Consider the following 25,949-nt stretch of genomic DNA (forward strand, 5'->3'; position numbering starts at 1 on the left):
AAAGGTTGCATTGAGCCAAGATTGCACCACTGCACTCCAGCCTAGGTGACAGAGTGAGACTCCGTCTCAAGAAAAACAAAAAGCAAAAATAAGAATTCCCCCTTCACTTTACCCATTCTTTCAAGCCTAAGGACCCGGGCAGCCATTCCACTGCAGACAACCCCGTGAATGCTTCATCAGCATGACTGTAACCCCCATGCATGGCATACGTTGTTGGCAGAGGATTGTCTATAAAATAAAGGCTCAAAATCCTTTTAGACACCAAGATTTTTATTTACCCACCTTCCTGCTTTCTTTTAACATTATAGGCCAAATTATTCTCTTTTTGACCCAGAGTTGTGATAGGAACCATCTAGTTATAAAGTGGTGGCAGATTTCACGAAATCTGCCTGCATTCATTCATGTTTTTCTGGCCCCTCTCAACCTCTGGCTGTCACTTCTCTGTTCTTTCTCAGTTGCCCCTTAACAGTCTATTCTAACCCCTGTAAAACAGGGACTAAAAGTACTAACCTCATTGTTATGAGGTTTAAGACCCAGCACTGAGCCAGACTCTCAGGAAAATTCAAACAACAGTTCCTCTTTGCCCTTCAATATACCCCCTTCTCATCTGTCGTGGGCTGAGAAACCACTGGATCTGTAAACCAAGCACACAGGTATAAGTCCACAGACCAGGTGAAGGCCTATATGGCAAAACACATGGACTTTGTGACTCCACTACTGACTTCGAGGTTAAGGAAGGACTGACTTACTGAGCTGTTCCAAGACCACTGAGTTCATCGTTCCCTGTGGCTGGGACCTCCATCATGACTGGGGCTTGAGGAGAGGCCTCTGTTCCCGCTGCCACATTTGGAACAGTAGACGGCTACAGCAGAGGCCAAAAACTGAGCGATCGGCCCCAGAGTCGATGGGGGACACTGACAAACCAATCACAAAGCTGGTGCCGTTAGCTCTTAGGGAGGAGAGGCGGGGCCTGGGCAAGGACAGCAGCTGGAGGGTGAAGCGCAGACCTGGCTCTCAGTAGCGGTAGTGATCCGGCTTGAAGGGGCCATCACGGGACATGCCCAGGTACTGGGCTTGCTTCTCAGTCAGCTTGGTCAACTTCACATTCAGCTTGCCCAGGTGGGCTTCAGCCACTGCCTCATCCAGCTGGGGAGAAACAAAGAAAGACTGGCAATCAGTGCCATGCTCTGGGATCCCTACGTGTGTCTGGCTGCCAATAGAGGCAGAGTGTTCTGTTGGGGTATCTGCCATGTGTGGCACTCATGTTAACTCTTTCTATCCTCACATCCAGCCTCAGTTAATGTGTTGTTTTGGCTGCCTAGCCCCCCATCAAAAGGGAACCATGACACACCCTCCCCTCCATGTAGCCCTGACAGGACCATCAATCACATCTCCTTCCTCATTCTTCAACTCAAGCAGCTAACCAAAACACTTCTCTGGAATTGATCTATGCACAGGACCTATCTTCCATGATAGGCAGAGACAGGTGCTCCAGTCCCACTGGGATTCCTAAACAGGGAAGGGTATCTATCAGTCTCAGCTCACCAGTTGCAAGTCTGTTTTACAAGTGAAATGAAGATAGATCCGAGAGACAGAAAGACAGAGCTATGATGACACTGAATCCTAGGTTTCCAGTGTCTGGATCCGAGAATAAAGTTCTTTTTTTTTTTTTGAGACAGAGTCTCATTTGGATGCCCAGGCTGAAAGTGCAGTGGCACGATCTCGGCTCACTGCAACTTCCACATCCCAGGTTCAAGTGATTCTCCTGCCTTAGCCTCCTGAGGAGCTGGGATTACAGGCATGCACCACCACGCCTAGCTAATTTTCTGTTTTCAGTAGAGATGGGGTTTCACCATGTTGATCAGGCCGTTCTCGAACTCCTGACCTCAGGTGATCTGCCCGCCTCAGCCTCCCAAAGTGCTGGGATTACAAGCGTGAGCTACCGTGCGTGGCAGATCCGAGAATAAAGTTCTTTTTTGGATTACACTGGTTCCTTTTTTGATTAAAATACATCTATACATTCTTTGATACTCCTTTACGAATTAGAGCCTAATCCCCACCGCCTCCCCCCACCCCACCGATGATTCATTTCTAATGAACAGAAGAAAGCAGAAGTGATGGTGTGTGACTTTGGACACAAGTTCATAGAGACCGTGTGGCTTCCTCCTTCCTCTCATCTGGATGACTTACTCTGGAGGAAGCCAGATGCCATGTCCTGAGGATGCAAAAGCAGCCCTCTGGAGAGGCCCGTGCATGAGGAATTGAGACCTCCTGTCAACAGTGATGTGAAGAGGAACTTCCAAACCCAGTCAAACCTTCAGATGATTGCAGCCCTGGCAGAAAATCTTGACTGCAACCTCATGAAAGAGCCTGAGTCAGAAGCAGCCAGCTAAGCTGATCTCAAATTCTTGACCGACAGAAACTGAGATAATAAATATTTATTATTTGAAGCCAGTAAGTCTGGGGGTTAGATTGTTATGCAGCAATAGATAACTTTTTAACTGGTTTGAACAGTGTTTCTATCACTTGTGACCAAAAGGATTCTAATCCACTGCCATTCTCCTTTTATAAAATGAGGAAATCAAGGTTCAGAAAAGTGAAATGACTTGTCCACGGTCACCAAGCTAGTGAATGACAGAGCTAGGATTTGAACCCAGGTCTATCTGGCTTCAGAGCCCCAAAATGTGTCTCAAGAATCCCAGCTTAATGCCTCCAGAGCAGCTCTGAAGAGATTATGCAGAAACTGAGGAGGACAGAGGCAAGAGTTAAACACAAGCCAGCCTCTAACTCTCTCAAGAGGGAGACCTCTCCCTACTGCTGAGGGACCCTGTCCTGTCCCATGATGGCATGGCGGCCCTTCACCACAGCTCAGCCCACAGCTTTTACATTCCCAAGTGGTTTCATATCTACTGTTTCATTAGAGCCTCCCAAACACCCTTAAGAAGTAGGATGGGTGGGGTTTATCCTTGTATCTTCAGATGAAGCAACAAGCCTGCAGGTGATATGCTCAGTTGAGAGGCAGACAACAGTAGGACCAGGGCCCAGCCTAGAACTGAGTCCACATCAGTTCCAGAGGTAGAACGACAGCCTCCAACCCCCATAGTACACATTGAAATCAACCTTCTGCTCAGCCTGGACTAGCCCAGAACTTTTCCTTCTCCCAGCACCCTGAACCAGAAGGTATGTGTCATGTCATAAGGTCAACACCTTGGACAGACAGAGCTAGGTTCTATTCCTGGCCCAATACTTAACATCTGAGAGCAAGTCAATCTCTATACCTTACTTTCCCCATTCACAGGATGGATCACTCATCTCTCAAGGCTGTTACAAAGATCAGTGCTACTCAGAGTCATTAGTTGAAGTAGGAGACTTAATAAATGGTGGCTGCCTTCTCTGTCATTTGCTGACCAAGGTACCTAGTCCCTTGCCTACGTACAGCATATGAGGCATGATGCCAAGAGTGTCCTGTCCCCAAGCCACGTGTTAGCAATGATGAAGAAAAGTGGTAAGGACAGGGCCAGGTGCTGAGGCAGGAGGTGAGAGCTTTGCCTCTTTCACTTCCAATCCTGGCCTTATTTCAAAGGCCTGACCAATTCCTCACCAAACTCACAGCCATATTTCTCCCAGGTGGGAACAGATAAGGATCAAGTGAGAATCTTTCAACCCCACAACCAGTTGCACAGAACAAGGTACGCCTTGAGGTCCTTGTGGGTAAAAAGTTTGGTCCAGCAAGACATTGCTCCAGGGAGATTAGTTGTTGGCTGGCCCTGGAGACAGATGCCCCAGGCCTCTTCCTGCATCTTCCTCAGTTGACAGAACCAGCCTTTCAAAGGATGAAGGGATGGTATGTAGACCCCATCACAGCTTCTCCAGCAGCCAAAGGCTGGAAGAGTAAGAGCTACTCTTACCGTTTAGCTCATAGGGAGACCGAGGATCGGACAGGGTAAGGGACAAAGCAAAGTTCACCTGTAATACTGCCAAGAAGAGCCAGGACTAAAACATCTGTCCTGACTCCAGGGAAGGGTAGACTGCGTGGGGTGTTAGGGTGAGCACTGGATTTCATGTCCGAGGACTTCATCATCATGATTACGCAGACCACACAGCCATAGTGAGATGCCATGCTTAGGGATGTATCTTTTTTTTTTTTTTTTGAGACAGGGTCTCACTCTGTCGCCAGGCTGGAGTGCAGTGGCATGATCTTGTCTCACTGCAACCTCCACCTCCTGGGTTCAAGCGATTCTCTTGCCTCAGTCTCCCGAATAGCTGGGATTACAGGCGTGCACCACCACACCAGGCTCATTTTTTGTATTTTTAGTAGAGATAGGGTTTCACCATGTTGGCCAGGCTGGTTTCCAACTCCTGACCTCAAATTATCTGCCCACCTCGGCCTCCCAAAGTGCTAGGATTACAGGCGTGAACCACCGTGCCCAGTCAGGGATGTATCATCTTATTACAAGGCCACAAACATGCAGCCTGCAGACTGCACTCAGTTTATACACATGTCCAAGTTAACCTGCCCAGTTATTTTTTAAATTATAATAAGGCCAGGTGCAGTGGCCGAGGTGGGTGGATTACTTGAAGTCAGGAGTTCGAGACCAGCCTGGCCAATATGGCAAAACCCCATCTCTAATAAAAATACAAAAAAATTAGCCAGGTGTGGTAGCACGTGCCTGTAATCCTAGCTACAAGAGGCTGAGGTGGGAGGACTGCTTGAACCTGGCAGGTGGAGGTTGCAGTAAGCCAAGATCACATCACTGCACTCTAGCCTGGGCAAAAGAGTGAGACTCTATCTCAAAAAAATAAAAATAAAACTATAATGAGTTGCCTGTATTTAAAAATCATTTCATATAGAGATCTTGGTATCTCTGGCTCTCCTGAAAGGTCAGAAGCCCCAATCAGATGGACCTGGGTTCCTAGGTGGCAACCAGCCCTTTACCCCTTCAGCTCTTCTAGTCCTTGTTCAGCTGGCATCACTCATTCACCTGCCTAGCCCCTGTGGGTGTGTGGATTCATGACCCTGATCTCAGGAAATCCTCACAATCCTGAAGAGGGGTGCTATAACCTTCATTTCACAGATGAGAAAATGAAGACACAGAGAAATGAAAGAATTTGCCTGGATTACACAGCCTCTAAGTGGTGGGGCTAAGATTCAAACTGGGGTGTGTCCCGCTGCAAGGCCCAGGCTCTTCTCAACACCTGGTCCTGCGGCTCTGCTGTGCTCCAGGGAGTCACTCCCCACTGCGGGCCTCAGTTTCTTCCTCTGTCAATGGGGAGAATGATTTCTGCACTGTAGAGGACCCCATGAGGGCCTCTGAGGGGCAGACAGACAAGCACTTTATAAACTCTGGCAAGCCCTGTGTGGGGATCCCGGGATTAGACACGTGACCCTTGGCTTCAGATAGAAAAACAAACCCACCTTCTTGGGCAGAAAGTGAACCCCAACGGGGTACTTGTCTGGATGGGTCCACAGCTCAATCTGTGCCATCACCTGGTTGGTGAAGGAGTTACTCATCACGAAGCTGGGGTGGCCCATGGCACAACCCAGGTTGACCAGCCGACCCTCAGCCAGCAGGATGATGCGGCGCCCATTCTTCAGCCGGTACCGGTCCACCTACACGCAGGCAGGGCAAGGGTGAGGGCACGCAGAGCCCCACTCCCACAGCCCACCCCTGCCACAGCCCACCCTCTGGTCTGGCAGGCCTCCCTGCCTCCAAACAGTGCCCATGAGGCATCCGAACTGCCCCAAAACAACCTCCAGCACATGGCCTGGCACAAAAATATCAGCCGATATTTATGAAGAAATGCTAAGCTGCAAACCGCACAGTTCTGCTGTGAGAACTTCATGTGCTCACACTTGCTTGGCGCATACAAGGCACTCAGTAAGCAGCTGCTAATGTTATTGTTATGATCACTGTCATGTGCCCTGTCCTAAGTCCTTTACAGGTAACTACCACATTTCATCCCAGAAACAACCCTGCAATTTCAGTACTGCTGTCATCCCCATTTCAGATTTAGAAACTGAAGTTTACAAGGGTTAGGTCACTTGTCCAAAGTCACACACTAAGAGGAGGCTGCAATTTGAGTCTGGATGGTCTGAGGACAGATCCCATGTTCTCAATAACCATGAAATAGTTTTGAATGCAGCTTACTAAAAGCTGAATGCCATGGCACTCACATCGGAATCACCTCAGAAGCTTTAAAAAATGAGGATACCCTGGCCTCATTCCCAGAGACTCCTATTCGTGTGGCCCATAGTGTGGCTCCCAGGTGACTGCCAAGGTTGAGAACTCCTGGTTTTGTGAGTGAACGTGACATGGAAATCCCCAGCCTCAGTGCCCCAGTCCTCTGTCTGTCCCAGCTGTCTGAACACACAAACTTGCTTTTTCCCCACTCTCAGCTCTTCCCCTGCCATCCCTCCACCCTCAGGTGGCCTCCCAAACATTTCCCCAAAGCCCAGGTTTCCCAGCTGCTCCAAAGGCCTAGTGCTGGTCCAAGGAAAGGTCTCTGATGCCCATCAAGCATTGATGGATGCTTCAATCAATAAGCACTCACTGATACCCATCTAAGTCCCTTGCAGGGACACATCAACCCGGACTCTACACTCCTGGTACAACAGTGGGGTCAGAGACCAAAGCCATTGATGGATGCTGCACTAGGGGTCTGTACTAAGAGTGTGGGCATTGCCTCTGCCTGAGGAGCTGGCCAGGAAGGGGGTCTCTTTTTTATAACTTTTTTTCTTCCCCCTGAGATGGAGTCTCACTCTGTCATCCAGGCTGGAGTACAGTGGCGTGATCTCAGCTCACTGCAACCTCTACCGCCTGGGTTCAAGTGATTCTCCTGCCTCAGCCTCCAGACTAGCTGGGACTACAGGCATAAGCCACCATGCCCAGATAATTTTTTGTATTTTTAGTAGAGACAGGGTCTGACCATGTTGGCCAGGCTGGTCTCAAACTCCTGACCTCAAGTGATCCACCTGCCTCGGCCTCCCAAAGTGCTGGAATTACTGGCGTGAGCCACCGCACCTGGCCGGAAAGGGGTCTCTTGAGCTGGGCTGAGAAGATGAACAAGGAGAAGGGCATGTGTTCTGTTCCAAACAAACAGAGCTGTCTGGACAGATGAGCAGAAGCAGGAGCTGCAGTGGGTATTCAGGGAGTGGTCAAATATGGCCTGAGTACAGAGGCCCTTGAGAGGATGGACAAGAGATAAGGTTGGGCAGAAGGCTGGCAAGACTGTCAAGGATGTCGAAGGTGGGCACAGAGTCCAGCTTTGGAGGGCAGCTTGGCAGAAAGGTGCCCATCACCCCACTGTAGCAGGTTTCACCTGTGATGCCTTTGCAGAAGGAGGTCTGGCTGGCTGTCAGGGGTGTGGCTGCCACGGAAGCATGCCCTGGCCACCCCCACACTGTGATGAGTGCCGGGCCTTCTAGGCAGAGATGGAGGTGCCCTCTGCCTAGCCGGGAACTGACACCCTAGACTAGCGCAGGACCTAGCCAAGGAGAACTCCCACGCAGGAGCAGAGCACCCAAGGGGAGCAGTGTAGGAGATGTGGGTTCACAGAGCTGCCTGTCTGCCTCTCTGGGACTTGGGCTTCTGGTGTGGCTATGACTGGGTGGTCAGGGCTTTGGCCAACTCTGTGTCTGTATCTTCTATATCATATCTCAAACACGGCACAGCACCAACTCAAAGACCTCACATTAAATGGGCTCTTCTCCCTTTAAAAAATGTGATGGGCCTGGTGCAGCAGCTCACACCTGTAATCCCAGAACTTTGGGAGATAACAAGCTCAGGAGTTTGAGACCTGACCTGACCTCAGCCTGACCTCATCTCTACAAAAAATAAAAAATTGGCCAGGTGTAGTAGTGCACACCTGTAGTCCCAGGTACTTGGGAGACTGAGGCAGGAGGATCAGTTCCTTCAGCCCAGGAGGTCAAGGCTGCAGTGAGCCATGATCGTGCCATTGCCCTCTAGTTTTGGTAACAGAGCGAGCCCGTCTCAAAAAAAAAAAAAAAAAAAAGATAAACATCTCCATACACATCTTAATTATCTCCTAAGGACCAATTACAGGAGAGATTGACCAGAGGTTGCTTAACTTTAAAGCTCTTGAGATCCAAAGCCAAAATGTCTTCCAGAAACATACTACTTTTATAATCAGATAAAAAATAAACCCATAATAATTGCAACTCAAGTAAAACTTCACACCCCCCACAAGAACTCATCTTCCAGTTTCAGTGCCCCAATGCCTAATGCAAACCTGTTCTTTCCCAGCTCAGTGCATGGGCCTGCTCCTCACACAGCGGTTCAAGCTGTGTCCCTTTTTGTTGTTTTTATCTGCTTTTTTGAGATGGGAGTCTCGCACTGTTGCCCAGGCTAGAGTGCAGTGGCGCAATCTCAGCTCACTGCAACCTCCGCCTACCAGGTTTAAACGATTCTCGTGTCTCAGCCTCCCGAGTAGCTGGGATTACAAGCACCCACCACCGTGTCCAGCTAATTTTTTTTTTTTTTTGAGACAGTCTCACGCTGTCACCCAGGCTGGAGTGCAATGGCAGGATCTCAGCTCATTGCAACCTCCGCCTCCCGGGTTCATGTGATTCCCCTGCCTCAGCCTCTCAAGTAGCTGGGATTACAGGCACACACCACCACACCAGGGTAATTTTTTGCATTTTTAGTAGAGACGGGGTTTCACTATGTTGGCCAGACTGGTCTCAAACTCCTGACCTCATGATTTCCCCCTCTCAGCCTCCCAAAGTGCTGGGATTACAGGCGTGAGCCACCATGCCCGGCCCCCCCTTTTTTTTTTTCAAGATGGAGTTTCACTCTTATTGCCCAGGCTGGAGTGCAATGGCGCGATCTCGGCTCACTGCAACCTCCATCTCCCGGCCTCAAACAATTCTCCTGTTTCAGCCTCCTGAGTAGCTGGGATTACAGGCGCATGCCACCACACCCTGCTAACTTTTGTATTTTTAGTAGAGATGGGGTTTCATCATGTTGGTCAGGCTGGTCTCAAACTCCTAACCTCAGGTGATCCGACCGCCTCGGCCTCCCAAAGTGCTGGGATAACAGGCGTGAGTCACCACGCCCGGCCCAGCTAATTTTTTTGTATTTTTAGTAGAGATGGAGTTTCAACCATGCTGGTCAGGATAGTCTCAAACTCCTGGCCTCAGGTAATCTGCCCATTTCGGCCTTCCAAAGTGCTGGGATTATAGGTGTGAGCCACCGTGCCTGGCCAAAGCTGTGTCATTTGTGACTCTGCCTTCATCCTGTCCCTACATGCTGTCCATCCATCCCCAGCACTCCCCAAGCCGAGGCGGCCATCATCCCCTGCAGGGATTCTATGAGCCTCCTCTAAAAGCCTCCCTCCCCACCACCTGCCATGGCTGCTTTTATTCTGCACATAGTAGCTAGAGTGATCTTTCTAAAACTACAGGCTCGCCACATACAGCTCACCTGCCTGATACCTTCAGGGATGCCGGCTGCCCTCAGGATAAGGTTGCCATCTCCGGCTGGCTCTGATGCTAGGCCCTCTTCTCCCCATGCTCCTGCACAGGTTGCCACCATCTCCTCAACTCCCCTCCCTGGCAGCCAGCACTCCTCTGCACTCCCATCTACCCAGCCCGCTGGCAGGGCAGGAGCTTCTTACCTGCGGCTTGATGTTCACCTTCTCCACGGCGTTCTCATTGAGCCACTTGACATCGATCTCCACGTCAAAGTGTCCAATGTTACACACAATGGCATCATCCTTCATCTGCTCAAAGTGCCTGTCAGGCAGCCCAACACCATGGGAGATTGTCAGAGACAGAGAGCTATCCCAACCCTGCCCTCCTCCCTCACTTCCCAGGACCCTCACGGCACCTACCGGCCAAGGATGATGTCAACACAGCCTGTGGTGGTGACAAAGATGTTGCCCTCCTGACAGGCCTCATCCATGGTGGTCACCTCATAGCCTGTGCAGAGACAGTGGCCGTGGGTCATCTATGGTGGCCTTGCCCCTCCCTCTGGCCCCAGTGGCTGACAACCAACCCTTGCCCTATCCTACCTTCCATGGCAGCCTGCAGTGCGTTGATGGGGTCAATCTCAGTGATGATGACACGGGCCCCGAAACCCCGCAGGGCCTGGGCACAGCCCTTGCCCACATCGCCATAGCCTGCTACCACCGCTACCTTGCCAGCAATCATCACATCTGTGGCCCGCTTGATGCCATCTATGAGGGACTCCCGGCAGCCATAGAGGTTATCAAACTTGCTCTGAAAGGAGAGGGGGTAAGGAGACAATGGGGGCAGGCAAGGCCCTGGGGCCAGGACCACTTGGCCTCACAGTATTCTGAAGAGCCCAGGTGTCGTGGACCCACCAAGCATCCCGGCCTGGGCTGAACCCCTCCAGCAGCCAATGCCCCCACACGCCCTTCACCCCAGTCGGCTCCAAGAGCTTCTCTCTAATCTGTCCCTGCTGGTGTGGAGCCTTCCTAGGCATTAGTTACTAGGAGAGACGCCCAGTCAAAGACCTTGCTTAACTTGAAAGCTCTTCTTCCCAAAGCCATAAAGCTCCTGACGCCCAGCTCTGAGACTCCTTTTAAATGCACTCATTAGCCTTGGTCTATAACCGCTTTTGCCCCTCAAATGAGGGCTCCATGTCCCTCGCCTCAGCCTTCCTGGGCACTCTTCTTCAGAGGCCTCGCCCTGAGCTGCAGCCACTGCAGCAGGAGCTGTCACTGCCCCTCAGCTCACCTTGGTGACAGAGTCATTGACGTTGATGGCAGGCACCTTGAGGATCCCATTGGCCATCATCTTGTAGAGGTTGTGGACCCCAGTCGTTGTCTCCTCAGAGATGCCTCGGATGCCTAAACAAGAGAGGACAAGACAAGCCTCAGAGATGCCACACCTGTGCTCACGCAAATTCTTCATCTTTGCCCCCTAAAGCCATCCCTCTTTCTGGGTTCCCATCTCTGTGACTGACCCACAGACACCCCCAGTCACACAGCCCAGCGTGACGGCAGAGTCCCTGATGCCCTGCTACAGGGAAGCCACCGCCAGGCCTAGTGACTCTGCCTCCCAACAACTCCCAGCTTCTCTTTTCTCACTGCCGCTGCCCTAGTCCTTGACCCTGTCACTTCTTCCCAGTCTCCCTACCACAACCCATCCTCCATGCAGCAGCCATTTCTAACATGTATCTTCTCAGAGAAATCTTCTCAACGCTCTCCAGTTATTTTCCCTTGCTCTGAGAATCAGGTCAAACACTTTTCTATTGGCCTATTAGGCCCTAACACATCTGGCCTTCACGAAAGTTCACAACATACCCCCCAGCGAAGGTTCCCTTTGCTCACTGCTATCCTGTGGGCCTCTTTTCTGTTTCCTGAACACTCCAGCCATTCCTGCCTCAGGGCCTCTGCACTCTCCGCAATCCCTGTGCCTACTTTGAACAAAGCTGGCTCCCTCCCACCTATTCCCAGCCATGGCCCTGTGCCTGCCCTTGGGCCACTGACTCAGCTGCCCTAGCCTCACACCCTCAGAAGTCAGGAGGCCCCGGTATGAATGCCAGAGCCTGCCATCCTCCCATCCTCCAGATCCTGCTGCTTGAGGCAATGGAAATCCTGCCAGGCCTGCGGCCATCATGTGGGCGAGCAGGTCCCACCCAGGCTGCCAGCACCCAGCCCACCTGCCCCGCCCTGCTAACCTGACAGGAGCTGCGGGTACTTGGTGTGGATGAGGTTGGTGAGGTCGCCCCCATCATCCAGAATCATGTTGAGGGGCCCGTCCTTGAAGTACAGCGTCTGCTCAATGCACCACAGGTACTCCTCGTCCGTTTCGCCCTTCCAGGCATACACTGGAGGGTGAGTGGCACATCAGGGCCTGGACTTCCCCAACTGGTACTTGCTCCAGGGAACAACCCTGGCGGAGCCAAAACTACCTCCTTCCCAATTTCCATCCCCAGCCACCTCCGGCCCCTCTGAAGACTCAGCAGTGGTAAGAACACAACTTGGAGCCACACAGATCTGGGTTCAAATCCTGGCTCAGCCACTTGCCAGCTGTGTGACCTTGGGCAAATCACTTCACCTCTCTGAGCCTCAGTCTTCTTCTCTGTAAATAGGGCTCACAATAGTATGGATTAAGTGAGACAGAAGCCATGTACAGCCCCACAGATATAGATATCAGGAAATAATTATTTCCTTTCCCATCCCCTTCTGCCTGGGCCCCAAGGACTGAGGCATCAACCCTAAGTGACCAGAGCTTGATGCCCCACAATGCCTCCCCCTCAGCAGGATCCACAAGGCAGGATCCAAGGTTTGCTCTGCACTAAAAGGACTGGAGCACCAGCAGCCTCCGTGCAGGAGAGTCTCAGGCAAAGTCTGGCCAAAAAATGACTACGAGCAGATACCATGTATGGGGCACTTGCTTTCTGCCAGACATGACTCTAAATCCTCCATACCCCATCTCATTCTTCCTCATAGAAACCCTGTGAGGCAGCCATGACCATTACATCACTTACAGATGCCCACAGAGGGGCTAAGATGCACTTGGGTCACTCTACATGAAATTCCAGAATAGATACCAGAACTAAGGGCTACTGACCACCAGCCCACACTCCTCCCATGTGGCATGACTAGGGCACAGGTGTGGGGTTCCCAGGAGCCTCTTGTGAGCAAAGGATGCTGGCCAAGCAGAGCCAGCTGCTCCTACCCACAACTGGAGCAGACAATGGTCTTAAGAATTGCACAGAGCCGAGACTGCACCACTGCACTCCAGTCTGGGCAACAGGGCAAGACTCCGTTCTCAGAGGAAAAGAAGAGAGAAGAGAGAGAAAAGAGAGAAAAGAGAAAACAGGCCGGACACGGTGGCTCACGCCTGTAATCCCAGCACTTTGGGAGGCCGAGGTGGGTGGATCACGAGGTCAGGAGATCAAGACCATCCTCATTAACATGGTGAAACCCCGTCTCTACTAAAAATACAAAAAATTAGCCGGGCATGGTGGCAGGCGCCTGTAGTCCCCGCTACTTGGGAGGCTGAGGCAGGAGAAAGGCGTGAGCCCGGGAGGCGGAGCTTGCAGTGAGCCCAGATCATACCACTGTACTCCAGCCTGGGTGACAGTGAGACTCCATCTCAAAAAAAAAAAAAAAAAGAGCGAGAGAAAAGAAAAGAAAAGAAAACAAGGCCACAAGGACTTTCCCAGAAGAAAGCCATGGTGCCCAGTCAAGGCTGAGGAATGGAGGCCATGCCCATTCAGCCCTGGTCAGTCTGTGAAGGAGCACTGCGCCACCCCCTCCTCTCCACCTATGGTTGGTTAGAAGGAATCCTGAATGTCCTATTTAATCACTGGGTCACTCCCCTGCCCAAGTCCAAGCAGACATGTGCCCAGCCTGTGAAAGCTCCTTTCTCGTTAGTCTTGGTCCTTCCTTAGTCCTTTAGACCGCCATACCCTAGGCAGTGAGCCTCTTTTTCTGCCCCATAGCCCTCCCCAGTTCTTTGGAAAGAGATCCACATCCTTCCTTTAATGAACTTCCCCTCCGCTTCATCATTTAGTTCCCAATCATAAGATCTGGCTCTTCCTGGTTACATGGCTTGACTTGGGTCAATAAACAACTTCCACAGGATTTGAGACAATGATGGGACAAAGCAGCTCTTTCCTATGGGTTGCTGGGCTAGGATTTTGTGGCCGTTACTCCTCTCCCCTTCTGTAATGTAAGGAAGTCTGTTGCTCTAGCAGTCAGTGAAGCAAAGAAGGATGAGCCCCTTCACAAATTCCACATGTCCCAGCTGCAAGCAGGACTCACCCGGAATGCCAGCCTTGGCAATGGCAGCTGCCGCATGGTCCTGGGTGGAGAAGATGTTGCAGCTGGACCACTGCACCTAGAAGAGCCATCAAAACAAGGCTGTTGGTCACCGGTGGCTCAAAAGCACAAGGGACGCTGGGCAAGGAAAAGGGAGAGCTCTTCGGGTAGTGGGGACAGGTTTGGGATCTAGGCACAGCAAGCTCTAGGATCACAGCCTGGGGACGTTGGGTGGGTAGATGGGAGCCAGACCAGGGGCAAGATCCAACTCAGGTTTTAAAACCTCACTCTGGTGCTGTGTGGAAGGGAAAGGGTGGCAGCAAGGAGACAACTGAAGAAACTGTTGGAGAAGACTCCAGACAAGAAATATGACAGTAGCAGTGGAGGTGATAAGAAGTTGTCACATCCTGGGTCTACTCTGAAGGCTGCACTGACAGGATTTGCTGAGGGATGAGTTGTTGGAGTAAAAGGGGTTGGGAGCGGGGAGGAAAGGGTGGGGAGGAGATGACTCCCAGATTCTTGAACTGAGAGAACCCAGAAGGCTGGAGTGGAGGTTCCATTTACTCAGGTGGGGAAGGCTTCGGGAAGAAGAGTGGGCAGAAAATCCTGAGTCTGTTTGAACATGTTCTGCCTGAGATGAGTACTAGACCTCCAGGTAGCGTCAGGTGGGAGTCATCACCAGATAAATAGTATCTAAAGCTATAAAATCAGACCTCCAAGAGTGAATGCTGAAAAGAAAGAAGAGGTCCAAGGACTGAGCCCTGAGCCCCTCTGTGGGTTTTGGCTGCACTGTCCTACCCTGCTGTGCGAAACCAGCTTGCTTCTTGACTCTCAGACCTCAGGAGAGCTGTCATTCATTGGCACACATGACCCAGGCTGAACCAATCAGAGCTGCCATCATCTGGCCAACCATAATGGGTCCAGGGTAGGCCTGTGACCCCAGGAGGGCCAAGGCAAGCTGGCCCTTACAGGACTAAATAGGACATGGGCATTGAGTTTTTCCTGACAGAGCATCCATCAGGAGGATGCCTTGAGGGTAGCCAACAGTGACCTTCCCAGCCACAGAGAAAATCTGCAGAACACTCACCACAAAGTGTGGCAGCACTGGGCAATGGGGAGGAAACCCAATGAGAGAGAGGAGCCCCTCCAGGCCCAGGGTTGGCTCCACACCTGGAAGGTCCCCACCCCAGCACAGTTGTCTTCTTCCCTGGCTGAACCCAGGGAGGGCAAGGACTCTGGGGTGTTACAGCTGTGGGCCTCACCTCAGCACCCAGGGCGACGAGGGTCTCAATGAGGACGGCCGTCTCCACTGTCATGTGCAGGCAGCCGGCGATACGGGCGCCCTTCAGTGGCTTGGAGGCCGAGTACTGCTCCCGCATACGCATCAGGCCCGGCATCTCGTTCTCAGCAATGTCCAGGGCCTTGCGTCCCCAGGCAGCCAGTCCGATGTCAGCTACAGGGAGAAGTAGGTGGGAGTTCCGTGAGCCCCTTTGTCCCACCAACCCAGAGGGGCGGTCACTGTGTGTGGACCCTGATCTACGTGTGGAATCAACACACCAGGGCTTAGCACTGTCACCACATTCTCTCACTCATTCAACAAGTATTTATGAAACCAGGGTACTCAAGAAAGACATGGTCCCTGCCTACCTGCCCCTTTCTGACTTGTGGGAGAACACATTTAATCACACAGGGACACAAAAATTACAACATAAAGAAGTGCCCCTTTGAAAAACAGCTCACATGACACTTCCTACTACCCTGCCTTTCTGCTGACACCTATCAACCTCCAGGTCACTCCTCACTCCCTAAAGACGTTAGCTTCTGGTTCTCCATAGCCCTCTCTCAGTCATCACTCCTGGTGATTCAACGCTCATAAACACTATCTAATACTTTGGATATGACAGTTCCTTGATCTCCCTTCAGATGTGAAAATGCTTCCCCACTCCTGATGTTTCTTTTCACCTGGAGGAACTCATCCGTATAACTAATGCTCTTGGCCTCTCTGCCCCAGGGGAGGTGGGGTGAACTTGCCTGACCAGTAAAACTGACAGGAATAAATGGTGTGCTCAGCTTAGCTCTCCCTTCTTTCTGCAAGCAAGCACTCACCTGCCCACTTGCAGGAAGCTGGTGTTCTCTGCTTTTCCAGAGACCAACCTACCCTGGCCTACTTTGCCTGCAACTGACTGGGTAACTGCTCTATCTGAGGGTTCAGTCAGCAGGATCATTTGGATTTCATATTAATCTATATCCTCTGGCTTCGAGGTTATTAGTAATAAAAGGTAGTACTTTGGGTGCTATCTGCCACCTAAAATACCAATCTACATCCTCTGGCTTCAAGGTTATTAGTAATAAAAAGTATATTTCAGGTGCTATCTGCCACCTAAAATGTCTCGAATTTGTTCAAATTCTCAGGCAGGAAAGAAGGCTATTATTACGAGCTAACTCACTATCTCAATACTCTTCCCTCTGATCCATCCCAACCTCCTCTCTCCCCTATCACACTTGGTCCATTTCCAAGGTCATACCCTAGGTCAGTCCCTAGGTCAAAGTTTGCAGACTTCCCCAATAAGGGATGCTCCTCTGGCATGCTTGTAAATCTCTCCTGGAAAATCTGATTCAGCAGGTCTAAGACTCCTGGTGATTTTTATCTTTAGGGAAGCTTAGATCCTGCCAATCACCCAAAGAGGTAGGCGGTGGGAGACAAAGGATGCTGTAGAGAATTTAATAATCTAAGAATTTAATAATAAAACTATCTAAGTCAGTCAGCTTCCTACAGCGCATTGTAACAATTTCAGAATGAAACATGCCTCCTGCATGAGAGACCACTCTGGCTGTGCCTCAACTCAAGCCACCCACCCCAGCCCTCCTACCCCAGTAGGCCATCACCAATGATAGCTCTCACTGGAAATCTGGACTTCCAGCACCCAACTCTAACCACATCTCATCTTTCTGGGTTTCTCCCTCTCTGGAGGGAGTTCCAACAAGGCTGTGGCCTGTCAGGTCAGAACTTCTATTCAATTCATCCTACCAATTTCTACTGTCCCTTCTGCCCCCTTTCCCTTTGAGAACTCACTTGGCAAAACTCTCAGCCCAATTAAACCCGATCCTCCACTGCGCCAGAGCCACTGAACCCAGCAGGAGGACAATCACAACCACACCAAGACATCACATTTAATCATTTACTTATTTATTTTTGAGACATAGTCTGGCTCTGTAGACCAGGCTGGGGTGCGGTGGCGCGATCTCAGCTCACTGCAACCTCCGCCTCCAGGGTCCCAGTTCAAGCAATTCTCCTGCCTCAGCCTCCCCAATAGTTAGGATTACAGGAATGCGCCACTATGCCCAGCTAATTTTTGTATTTTTAGAGGACACGAGGTTTCACCATGTTGGCCAGGCTGGTCTTGAACTCCCGACCTCGTGATCCACCCGCCTCAGCCTCCCAAAGTGCTGGGATTACAGGTGTGAGCCACCATATTTAAATTTACTCCCATTTTCTACTTTCCTCAACCCTCCAACACCTTTCCCCATTGAATTACAATCTCACTTTCCAATTCACTGAGATGAATTCAGAACCAGGCCACTTTTCCCCTATGGAATCCACCAGTCACCTATAGCAGTCATCTACAGCTTCAGACCAGGCACTCTTTCCTGTTACCAAAGATGAGCTGGCCAGGCGTGGTGGCTCACACCTGTAATCTCAGCACTTTGGGAGGCCAAGGTGGGCGGATCACTTGAGGTCAGGAGTTCAAGAACAGCCTGACCAACATGGTGAAACACTGTCTCTACTAAAAATACAAAAATTAGCCATGTGGTGGTGAGTGTCTGTAATCCCAGCTACTCAGGAGGCTGGCAGGAGCATCACTTGAATCTGGGAGGCAGAGGCTACAATGAGCTGAGATCATGCCACTGCACTCCAGCCTGGATGACAGAGTGAGACTCAGTCTCAAAAACAACAAAATAAAATAGATGAGCTGTCCCTGCTCCATGGAGCCCGATTCCACATCCCCTCTCCTCCTTAAGGACTTCCATACTCCACTGAAACTGCTCTTTTGTCCCAAGACCAGCCTGACCTCCACACCTAATGCAAAATTACCCATGACCATGTTTCTCCCAGCAGCGCAGATCGCACAAATTACTTGTCCTCCTTCCTGAAACCCTTTCTTTACTTGGCTTCTGCAACTCTCTCCTGTGCTTTTCCACCTACCTTCCTGGTTCCTCTTTAGCTAAGACTTTAGCGTTTGGGGGCCCTCAGGGCTTCATCATCTCCCAGTTCTCTAATGTTTACCAATTAAGCTCATCCAGTCTTATGGCTTTACATACCTTCTCCACCAGGATGACTCCCACGTATTTACCTCCAACCCAAACTACTTCCCTGAACTTGAGATTCAATGTGATCCAACTGCCTCCATGGCACCTCCACTTGGATGCCCAATCGGATCTATTATGTGTCATGTTGGAGTCCTCGTGGCTCCTTGCCCCTACTACCCGTTACTCTCCCAATCTTCCCATTTTAGGAAATGAAACCACCATTCAACCAGCAACTCTGCCCAAAAACTTAAGATTTGATTCCTCTTTTCCCCTTTCACCTCAGTCAGCATGTTTCTGGCTCAACAAGCGAAATATATAAGCAATCCAACCGCATCTCACCACCTTCATCTAAAGTGTCACTTCTCAGGCCAGGCGCGGTGGCTCATGCCTATAATCCCAGCACTTTGGGAGGCCGAGGCAGGCGGATCACTTGAGGTCAGGAGTTCCAGACCACTGGGCCAACATGGTGAAACCCTGTCTCTACTAAAAATACAAAAATTAGTCAGGTGTAGTGGCGGACACTTATAATCCCAGCTACTCAGGAGGCTGAGGCAGAAGAATCACTTGAACCTGGGAGGCAGAGGTTGCAGTGAGCCAAAATAGCACCACTGCACTCCAGCCTGGGTGAAAGAGGGAGACTCTGTCTCCAAAAAAAAAAGAACAATAAAGAAAGAAAGAAACTGCCACTTCTCAGTTGGACACTGCTACAGCCTCTTCACTGGTCCCATGCTCTAACATGCCATTCTCCCCACAGTAGCCAGAGGAGGGAGGCTTTTAAAAATTTAAGTTACATCACCTCCATTATTCTACTAAACAAAACTAAACAAAACAAGCAAATCCTCCAATGGCTTCCCTCAATCTTCGGGCCCCATCTGCATGACTGCCTGCCCCTCCTCCATCTCTCCACCTCCCCCCCTCACTAGCTGTTCAACACACAGGCTTCCTGACCAACTTCAGGCAAGCTCCACTCATTCCCACCTCAGGGCTTTAACCCAAGCAGTTATCGGCCTGGAAGTCTCCTCCCAAGCACCTAATACAGTACCTGGCACAGTAGGTGCTGAAAAAAACCTAGAAACAGGAAAGAACTTAGTATATCCCTGCTAGAGGAACAAAGAGTACACCAGGGTGACTCAAATAGAGGGGTGAGTTGGGACTTCAGTCCCAGTGAAGTGGGGAGTCCACTGTTTTCAGGGGGCCAGCATGCAAATACCAGCTTTGTCTTTTGAAAAGACCCCATTGGCTGCTGCGTGGATCTGTGGAGCAAAGAGATCCCGGGAGACATGCAAGGAGACCAGAACTGGGGTGGTGACCATGGAGACAGACAAGTGGCAGATCTGCTCACATAAAATGGCATATCTGTGCTACCCCTGTCCTTGGGTCACCTTTGTGTCTCCAGCATGACCTGGCTCAGAGGAGGGGTCAGCAACTGTTTACTGACCATATCTGTCATCAGAACCGAATGAAAGAAGATCCATGAGAGGGGCTGGCACATGACAAGGGTGGCAAAGAAAAACAACACAAATCTGAACCTAGCCCGAGTCCCAGCATTTACTAAGGAGGAAAGAACCCAGAAAGGAGTTTGCTGCAGGTTCCGTAGCCAATTAACAGCAGAACCAGAACCCGCAGTCAGGCAGGGCCTCTCCTGGGAGGGGCCCGGCTGTATGGGACAATGGGTTATGCCCTGTGCTACTAAGCTCCACCCCTCCACCACCACATGTCCCTTTAGCTAAAAATAACTCCTTCAGTGCCTTCGAGGACACTGTGCAAGCCCCACAGTTTTCTGTGGGACCCTCAACTCCAAGGGCACACAGGAGAGGGTAGATGCTCCAATCTCTGGAGCTAAGGACTTGCAGAAGTCACAGGAACACCTGTCCCCAGGACAACTCAAGAGGAACAGCAAGAGCCCCTCTAAACATCAGTTTCTTCATCTGTAAAGAGAGGATAATCATCCCTAGCTTGCTATACACCCCAAGTAAAGAAAATGCCATATGATCAAGATCTGGCGTACATCAGGGCCTCCTTCCTCCAGCCCCACCCAGCTAAACTCCCCCTCTCCCAAACCCAGCTTTATCTCCACCCACGTAACCCAATGGCCCCAATCCTGATCCACACTAATCTCTCCACAGTATGACAAGCCCCCATTCCAGCTCTACTATTGATGTGACCTTGACATAACTTTTCTGGGTTCAGTTCCAGCATTCACACAATGGAGACAGTCTACTCTGGTAGCAACTTGATGAACTACTTTAACCGAATCTTTGCAAGTCACTTCCCAAGGGCCTCAGTTTCGTGTTCTATCAGGGGATAATGTCCACCTCTACGAAGATTATTCTGTAAACACACGTAAATCACCAGATATACAGCAAGTGTCCCATAAACGTGGATGCCATTCTCCAGACTTAATAGTGTCTTTTTTTTTTTTTTTTTTTTTTTGATACAGGGTCTTGCTCTGTTGCCAAGGCTGGAGTGTGGTGGTGCAATCTCGGCTCACTGTAACCTCCGTTCCCCAGTTCAAACAATTCTCCTGCCTCAGCCTACCAAGTAGCTGGGATTGAAGGCCCCGCCACCACGCCCGGCTAATTTTTGCGTTTTTAGTAAAGATAGCGTTTCACCACGTTGGCGAGGCTGGTCTCAAACTCTTCACCTCAAGTGATTCTCCCACCTTGGCCTCCCAAAGTGCTGGGATTACAGGGGTGAGCCACCACACCCGGTCTAATAGTGTCCAAATTACTTGAAAAGCTACTAGCCAGACTGAACTGGTTTTTGCTGAAAATTCATTAGGATTGTTCCGCGTGTATTGGCTTGCACACAGTGGTGAAAGAGTACGCTCAGAGGTCTAGATGGCCTGCGTTCCAATCTTGCTCCATCACCACCAGCTGTAAGACTGAGGGCAAGTTACCTCTGCCTCAGGATTCTCATCATAAAACAAGAACAGTTTCCCCACAGAGCCATAAGACTAAAATAAACCTAGAAGGCAGTGCCGATCCCACAGGAAACGCTAAGTAAACGTTTAACTATCCCTGTATCACACTTCAATTGGTGGGACAGCAGGATTTTTCTAATCACTCCAAATTTTCTTCAAGATTTCTGCAAGGCTGCCCCTGCTGGCGGGGCGGGGGACCCCATAGTTTGGGTAACTGGCCCAAAGTCCCAGGGGAAAAGACCGGAGCCGGCCTGGGGCTCGCTTTCCAGGCCTCTCTTCATACACCTTCCGGGGCACCAGTGCCCTCGTCGTCCCTGTAGGAGGCCCAGAGAGGGGTGGAAACTCGTCGGGGCCGCCCAGCTGGACAGCGTCCGGTCCAGGCCCAGGAGGCCGGGCGTAGGCCCCCTGAGCAGGGTCCGGCAGGTGCCAGCTGTCCCAGGCCGCGGCCAGGTGTGCTCTCCCGCGGAGCACGCCGCTTGTTTGCGGCTCTCAGCCCGCGCGGCGGCCCCGGCGTCGCGGGGCATGCTGGGACTTGTAGTCCGCGGCCACCCGGAACGACCCTCTCACGGCCGCGCGAGCACTCCAACTTCCAGGTGGCTTCGCGCGGCTAGAAACGCGCCGAACCTGCGATTCCAGGGGTCCAGAGCGCCCCGAGTCGGCCCTGCAGCCCCCGCCACGAACAAGCCCCGGCGGGTGCCGAGCGGCAGCAACTGGCTGCAGGTCCTGGAACTCACCGACTTTGTAGGGCAGTTTGTCAGACATGCTGGCGGCGCCCGTGATAGAAACAGGCGAAGGGGGCCTGGCCTCAGTCTAGGAACACGCACTGGGCGGGCGGCGCCGGGTAGGGATATACGCGTGGCGCCGGCGCCTTTAAATATCTTCCCTATACTTGCATATTCATGACCCGCTGGGGCGGGGCCCAACGCGCAGGGCGGGGCAGGAATCTCACTCACCGGTCCGGAAGGGAGCGCTGGGAGAGGCCTGAGAGCCAGCCGGGCCGTCCTCTCGCTGGTTGAGCCAGTTAATTGAGTGTCAAAACCCAGCGGAACTGAAATTCCGCCAGTTCACTTCCCTGTGCCTCAATTTCCTGTAAAATGGGCCAAATGACACCTACCACACAGATTATTATAAGTAAAGTTGCAGGCCAGGCGCAGTCGCTCACACCTGTGATCCCAGCCAGCAGTTTGGGAGGCCAAGGTGGGAGGATCGCTTGAGTCCAGGAGTTCAAGACCAGCCTGGGTAACATAGTGAGACCTCATCTCTACAAAAAAAAAATTTAAAATTAGCCGGGCGTGGTGGCGTGCGCTTGTAGTCCCAGCTACTTGGGACGCTGAGGCGGGAGGGAGGCTCGCTTGAGCCCGGAGATCGAGGCTGCATGAGCTATCATCCCACTACAGCACGCCAGCCTGGGCAAAAGAGCAAGACCCTATCTCAAAAAAAAATAAAATAAAGTTGTCATTTGTCAGGTACCTACTGACATCCCAAACATTCGCCTTACTCCATATAACCACCACCCTGAATTTAAATAAGTTTGCATACATTTTCTTATACTTTTATTGCATCCGTAGTCATTAAACAGTTCTTTCTGTGTTTAAAACCTGTATGTATCAACCGTATTTACCCTTCTGCAACTTACTTTTTTCTGTGAGCATTATATTTGTGAGACTCATGCATATAGCTTGAGTATATTCATTTTTGCTGCTGTATAATCCAGTCATCCCTAGGCATGGGAAGGGGGGATTGGTTTCAGGACCCCTGTGGACTCCAAAATCCTTCTATGCTCAAATCCCTCATATAAAATGAGGTAGTATTGGCATATAACCTACGCACATCCCCCCATACAGTTTAATCATCTCTAGATTACTTTTAACTAATAAAATGTAAATGTTCATGTAAATAGTTGTTTCCTAATTTGTATTATTTTTATAGTTATGGTTTTTTTAATTGCTTTTTTCCCCTGAATTTTTCTTTTCTTTCTTTTCTTTCTTTTTTTTTTTTGAGACGGAGTCTTGCTCTGTCCCCCACGCTGGAGTGCAGTGGCACCATCTAGTCTGGCTGCAACCTCCGCCTCCCCGGTTCAAGTAATTCTCCTATCTCAGCCTCCCGAGTAACTGGGATTACAGGCACGCACCACCACACCCGGCTAATTTTGTTTTTCCTTTTTTGAGACAGAGTTTCACTCTTGTTGCCCAGGCTGGAGTGCAGTGGCATGATCTCTGTTCACTCCAACCTACGCCTCCCGGATTCAAGCGATTCTCCTGCCTCAGCCTCCTGAGTAGCTGGGATTACAGGCATGTGCCACCACGCCTGTCTAATTTTGTATTTTTAGTAGAGACGGGGTTTCACCATGTTGGTCAGGCTGGTCTCGAACTCCCGACCTCAGGTGATCCGCCAGCCTCCACCTCCCAAAGTGCCGGGATTACAGGCGTGAGCCACCGCGTCCGGCCTCTATTCATTTTTTAACCTAAAAATGAGAAAAGAAGGTCTTCTGGTCGGGCGTGTGGCTCACGCCTGTAATCCCAGCACTTTGGGAGGCAGAGGCAGGCAGCTCACAAGGTCAGGAGATCGAGACCATGCTGGCTAACACGGTGAAACCCCATGTCTACTAAAAATAGAAAAAAATTAGCTGGGCGTGGGGGCGGGCGCCTATAGTCCCAGCTACTCAGAAGGCTGAGGCAGGAGAATGGCGTGAACCCGGGAGGCGGAGCTTGCAGTGAGCAGAGATCGCGCCACTGCACTCCAGCCTGGGCCAGAGCGAGACTACGTCTCAAAAAAAATACATAAAATAAAAATAAGAATTAAGCTCTTGTATGACATAGTAAATGTTTTGGCCTCACTTGATCTGTACATCTGACCTCTGTCTGAGAGCCAGTGTCATGAGGGCAGATGTCAAGCAGAGACTTCCTGAGTGAATGAGGGTCCACGCCTGGCGGGGTGGGCAGCAGGGTCCTCACGCATCCCTTTCAGCATTCTGCAGTGCATTGCAGTGTATAATGAGTCGTGTTAGTCTAACTAAAGGTAGGATCATGTTACTAGGTTGTCCTATGAAACAGACAAATGGCTTCAAAATATTCCTGCAAAGAAATGGCAAGTCAGATACTGTGAAAATTACCAGCACAGCAAACAAGTAGAAAAGGACATAGCTGACAGGTCTCCTCTTTCTGATATGAATGCTGGTCTTTGTCAGCCATGTTGTAAGGAATGTAATAAAATTTGAGAAAACAATGATCAAAAAGACACTTTGAAATACGAATTTATGGGCCAGGCGCAGTGGCTCACACCTGTAATCCCAGCACTTTGGAAGCCGGGGCGAGTGGATCACTTGAGGTCAGGAGTTCCAGACCAGCCTGGCCAACATAGTGAAACCCTGTATCTACTAAAAATACAAAAATTAGCCAGGCATTGTGGCACACGTCCGTAAACTCAGCTTTACTCAGGAGGCTGAGGCACAAGAATTGTTTGAACCCAGGAAGCAGAAGTTGCAGTGAGCCACGATTGCGCCACTGCACTCCAGCCTGGGTGACAGAACAAGACTCTGTCTGAAAAAAAAAAAAAAGAAAAGAAAAGAAATATGAATTTATGTGCCCTCTCATTAATTAATGATGACTCTCATCCTGACTGTATATTGTGCTTTGAGATATCAGCTAATGAAATATTTGCTAATATTTGTACTGTTAAGTTCATATGAACAAAACTTTGGAGACTGCTGGTCTCAGGAGAAGGTCCAAGCACCTTAGTCTGGCCTTATGCAACCTCTCTGGCAACAGAATATTCTAGCCTATGGATATATCACAATTGATATAGCCAATTTCCTATTGTTTCAGTTTCTTTTTTTTTTTTTTTGAGACAGAGTCTTGCTCTGTTGCCCAGGCTGGAGTGCAATGGTGTGATCTCGGCTCACTGCAACCCCTGCCTCCCGGGTTTAAAGTGATTCTCGTACCTCAGCCTCCCAAGTAGCTGGGATGACAGGCACACACTCCCACATCCGGATAATTTTTGTATTTTTAATAGAGACGGGGTTTCACCATGTTGACCAGACTGGTCTTGAACTTCTGACATCAAGTGATCCTCCTGCCTTGGCCTCCCAAAGTGCTGAGATTTTTTTTTTTTTTTGACAGAGTTTCACTCTTGCTGGGATTATAGGCATGAGCCACCACGCCCAGCCAGATTCTTTTAATGGATGAACAGTTAAACAAATTTGTACAGTCATACCATGAAATAATACTCAGCAGTAAAAAGGAATGAACTATTGATAAATGCAGCAACCTGGATGAATCCTTAGTGAATTATGCTGAGTGACAAAAACCAATTCCAATATATTACATAGTATATAATTTCATTTCTATAACATTCTTGAAATGACCAAATTATAGAAATGAACCACAGATTAGTGGTTGCTAGGTATTAAGTAGGGGACGGGAGCAAGAGAGAGGTGAGTGTGGCTGTAAAAGGGCGACATGAGGAAACTTTGTGGTGATGGAATGTTCTGGATCTTGCTTTATCATTGTCAATATCCTAGTTGAGATGTTTTACTATGGTTTTGCAAGATATCACCATTGGGAGAAAGTGAGTAAAGGGAATTGGGATTTCTCTGTGTTTCTTTCTTTCTTTCTCTCTCTCTCTTTCTTTCTTTCATTCTTTCTTCTTTGACAGGGTCTCACTCTGTCGCCCAGACTGGAGTGCAGTGGTGCAATCTAGGCTCACCACAACCTCCACCTCTCCCAGGTTCAAGCCATTCTCCTACCTCAGCCTCCTGAGTAGCTGGGATTACAGGTGCATGTCACTACCACTCAGCTAATATTTGTATTTTTAGTAGAGATGGGATTTCGCCATGTTGGCCAGCCTGGTCTTGAACTTCCCACCTCAAATGATCCACCCACTTCGGCCTCCCAAAGTGCTGAGATTTTTTTTTTTTTTTTTTTTTTTTTTGACAGAGTTTCACTCTTGTTGCCCAGGCTGG

At 50.3% G+C, this 25,949-nt stretch overlaps 1 protein-coding gene across 2 annotated transcripts; it reads right to left on the reverse strand.

Annotated features, from left to right (window-relative positions):
• Window positions 1–256: 256 nt before the first annotated feature.
• AHCY (adenosylhomocysteinase) lies at window positions 257–21,931 on the reverse strand. 2 transcript variants are annotated; one of them, XM_023220456.3, is made up of 10 exons: window positions 21,724–21,926; window positions 15,021–15,211; window positions 13,762–13,837; window positions 11,667–11,816; window positions 10,721–10,833; window positions 10,033–10,240; window positions 9,853–9,940; window positions 9,637–9,754; window positions 5,417–5,611; window positions 257–1,146 (listed from the first exon to the last, which is right to left on the reverse strand). In XM_023220456.3, exons 1-10 carry the CDS (start codon window positions 21,749–21,751, stop codon window positions 1,015–1,017), a joined length of 1,299 nt encoding a protein of 432 aa, XP_023076224.1. In that variant the 5' UTR covers window positions 21,752–21,926; the 3' UTR covers window positions 257–1,014. The 2 variants fall into 2 exon arrangements, with proteins under 2 accessions (XP_023076224.1, XP_023076225.1); XM_023220457.1 differs by lacking the exon at window positions 5,417–5,611 and having other exon boundaries at window positions 21,724–21,931.
• Between the last annotated feature and the right edge of the window lie 4,018 nt (window positions 21,932–25,949).

The sequence above is a fragment of the Piliocolobus tephrosceles genome, chromosome 20, assembly GCF_002776525.5.
Source record: "Piliocolobus tephrosceles isolate RC106 chromosome 20, ASM277652v3, whole genome shotgun sequence".
Taxonomy (NCBI): domain Eukaryota; kingdom Metazoa; phylum Chordata; class Mammalia; order Primates; family Cercopithecidae; genus Piliocolobus; species Piliocolobus tephrosceles.

Excerpts from the sequence above, each read along its gene's own strand:
- AHCY (XM_023220456.3), bottom strand. The coding sequence starts at position 21,751 with ATGTCTGACAAACTGCCCTACAAAGTCG. Across the intron at positions 13,838-15,020 it reads TCGTCGCCCTGGGTGCTGAG|GTGCAGTGGTCCAGCTGCAA; the intron begins GTGAGGCCCACA and ends TGGCTCTTCTAG. Across the intron at positions 11,817-13,761 it reads TGCCAAGGCTGGCATTCCGG|TGTATGCCTGGAAGGGCGAA; the intron begins GTGAGTCCTGCT and ends CTCACCCTCCAG.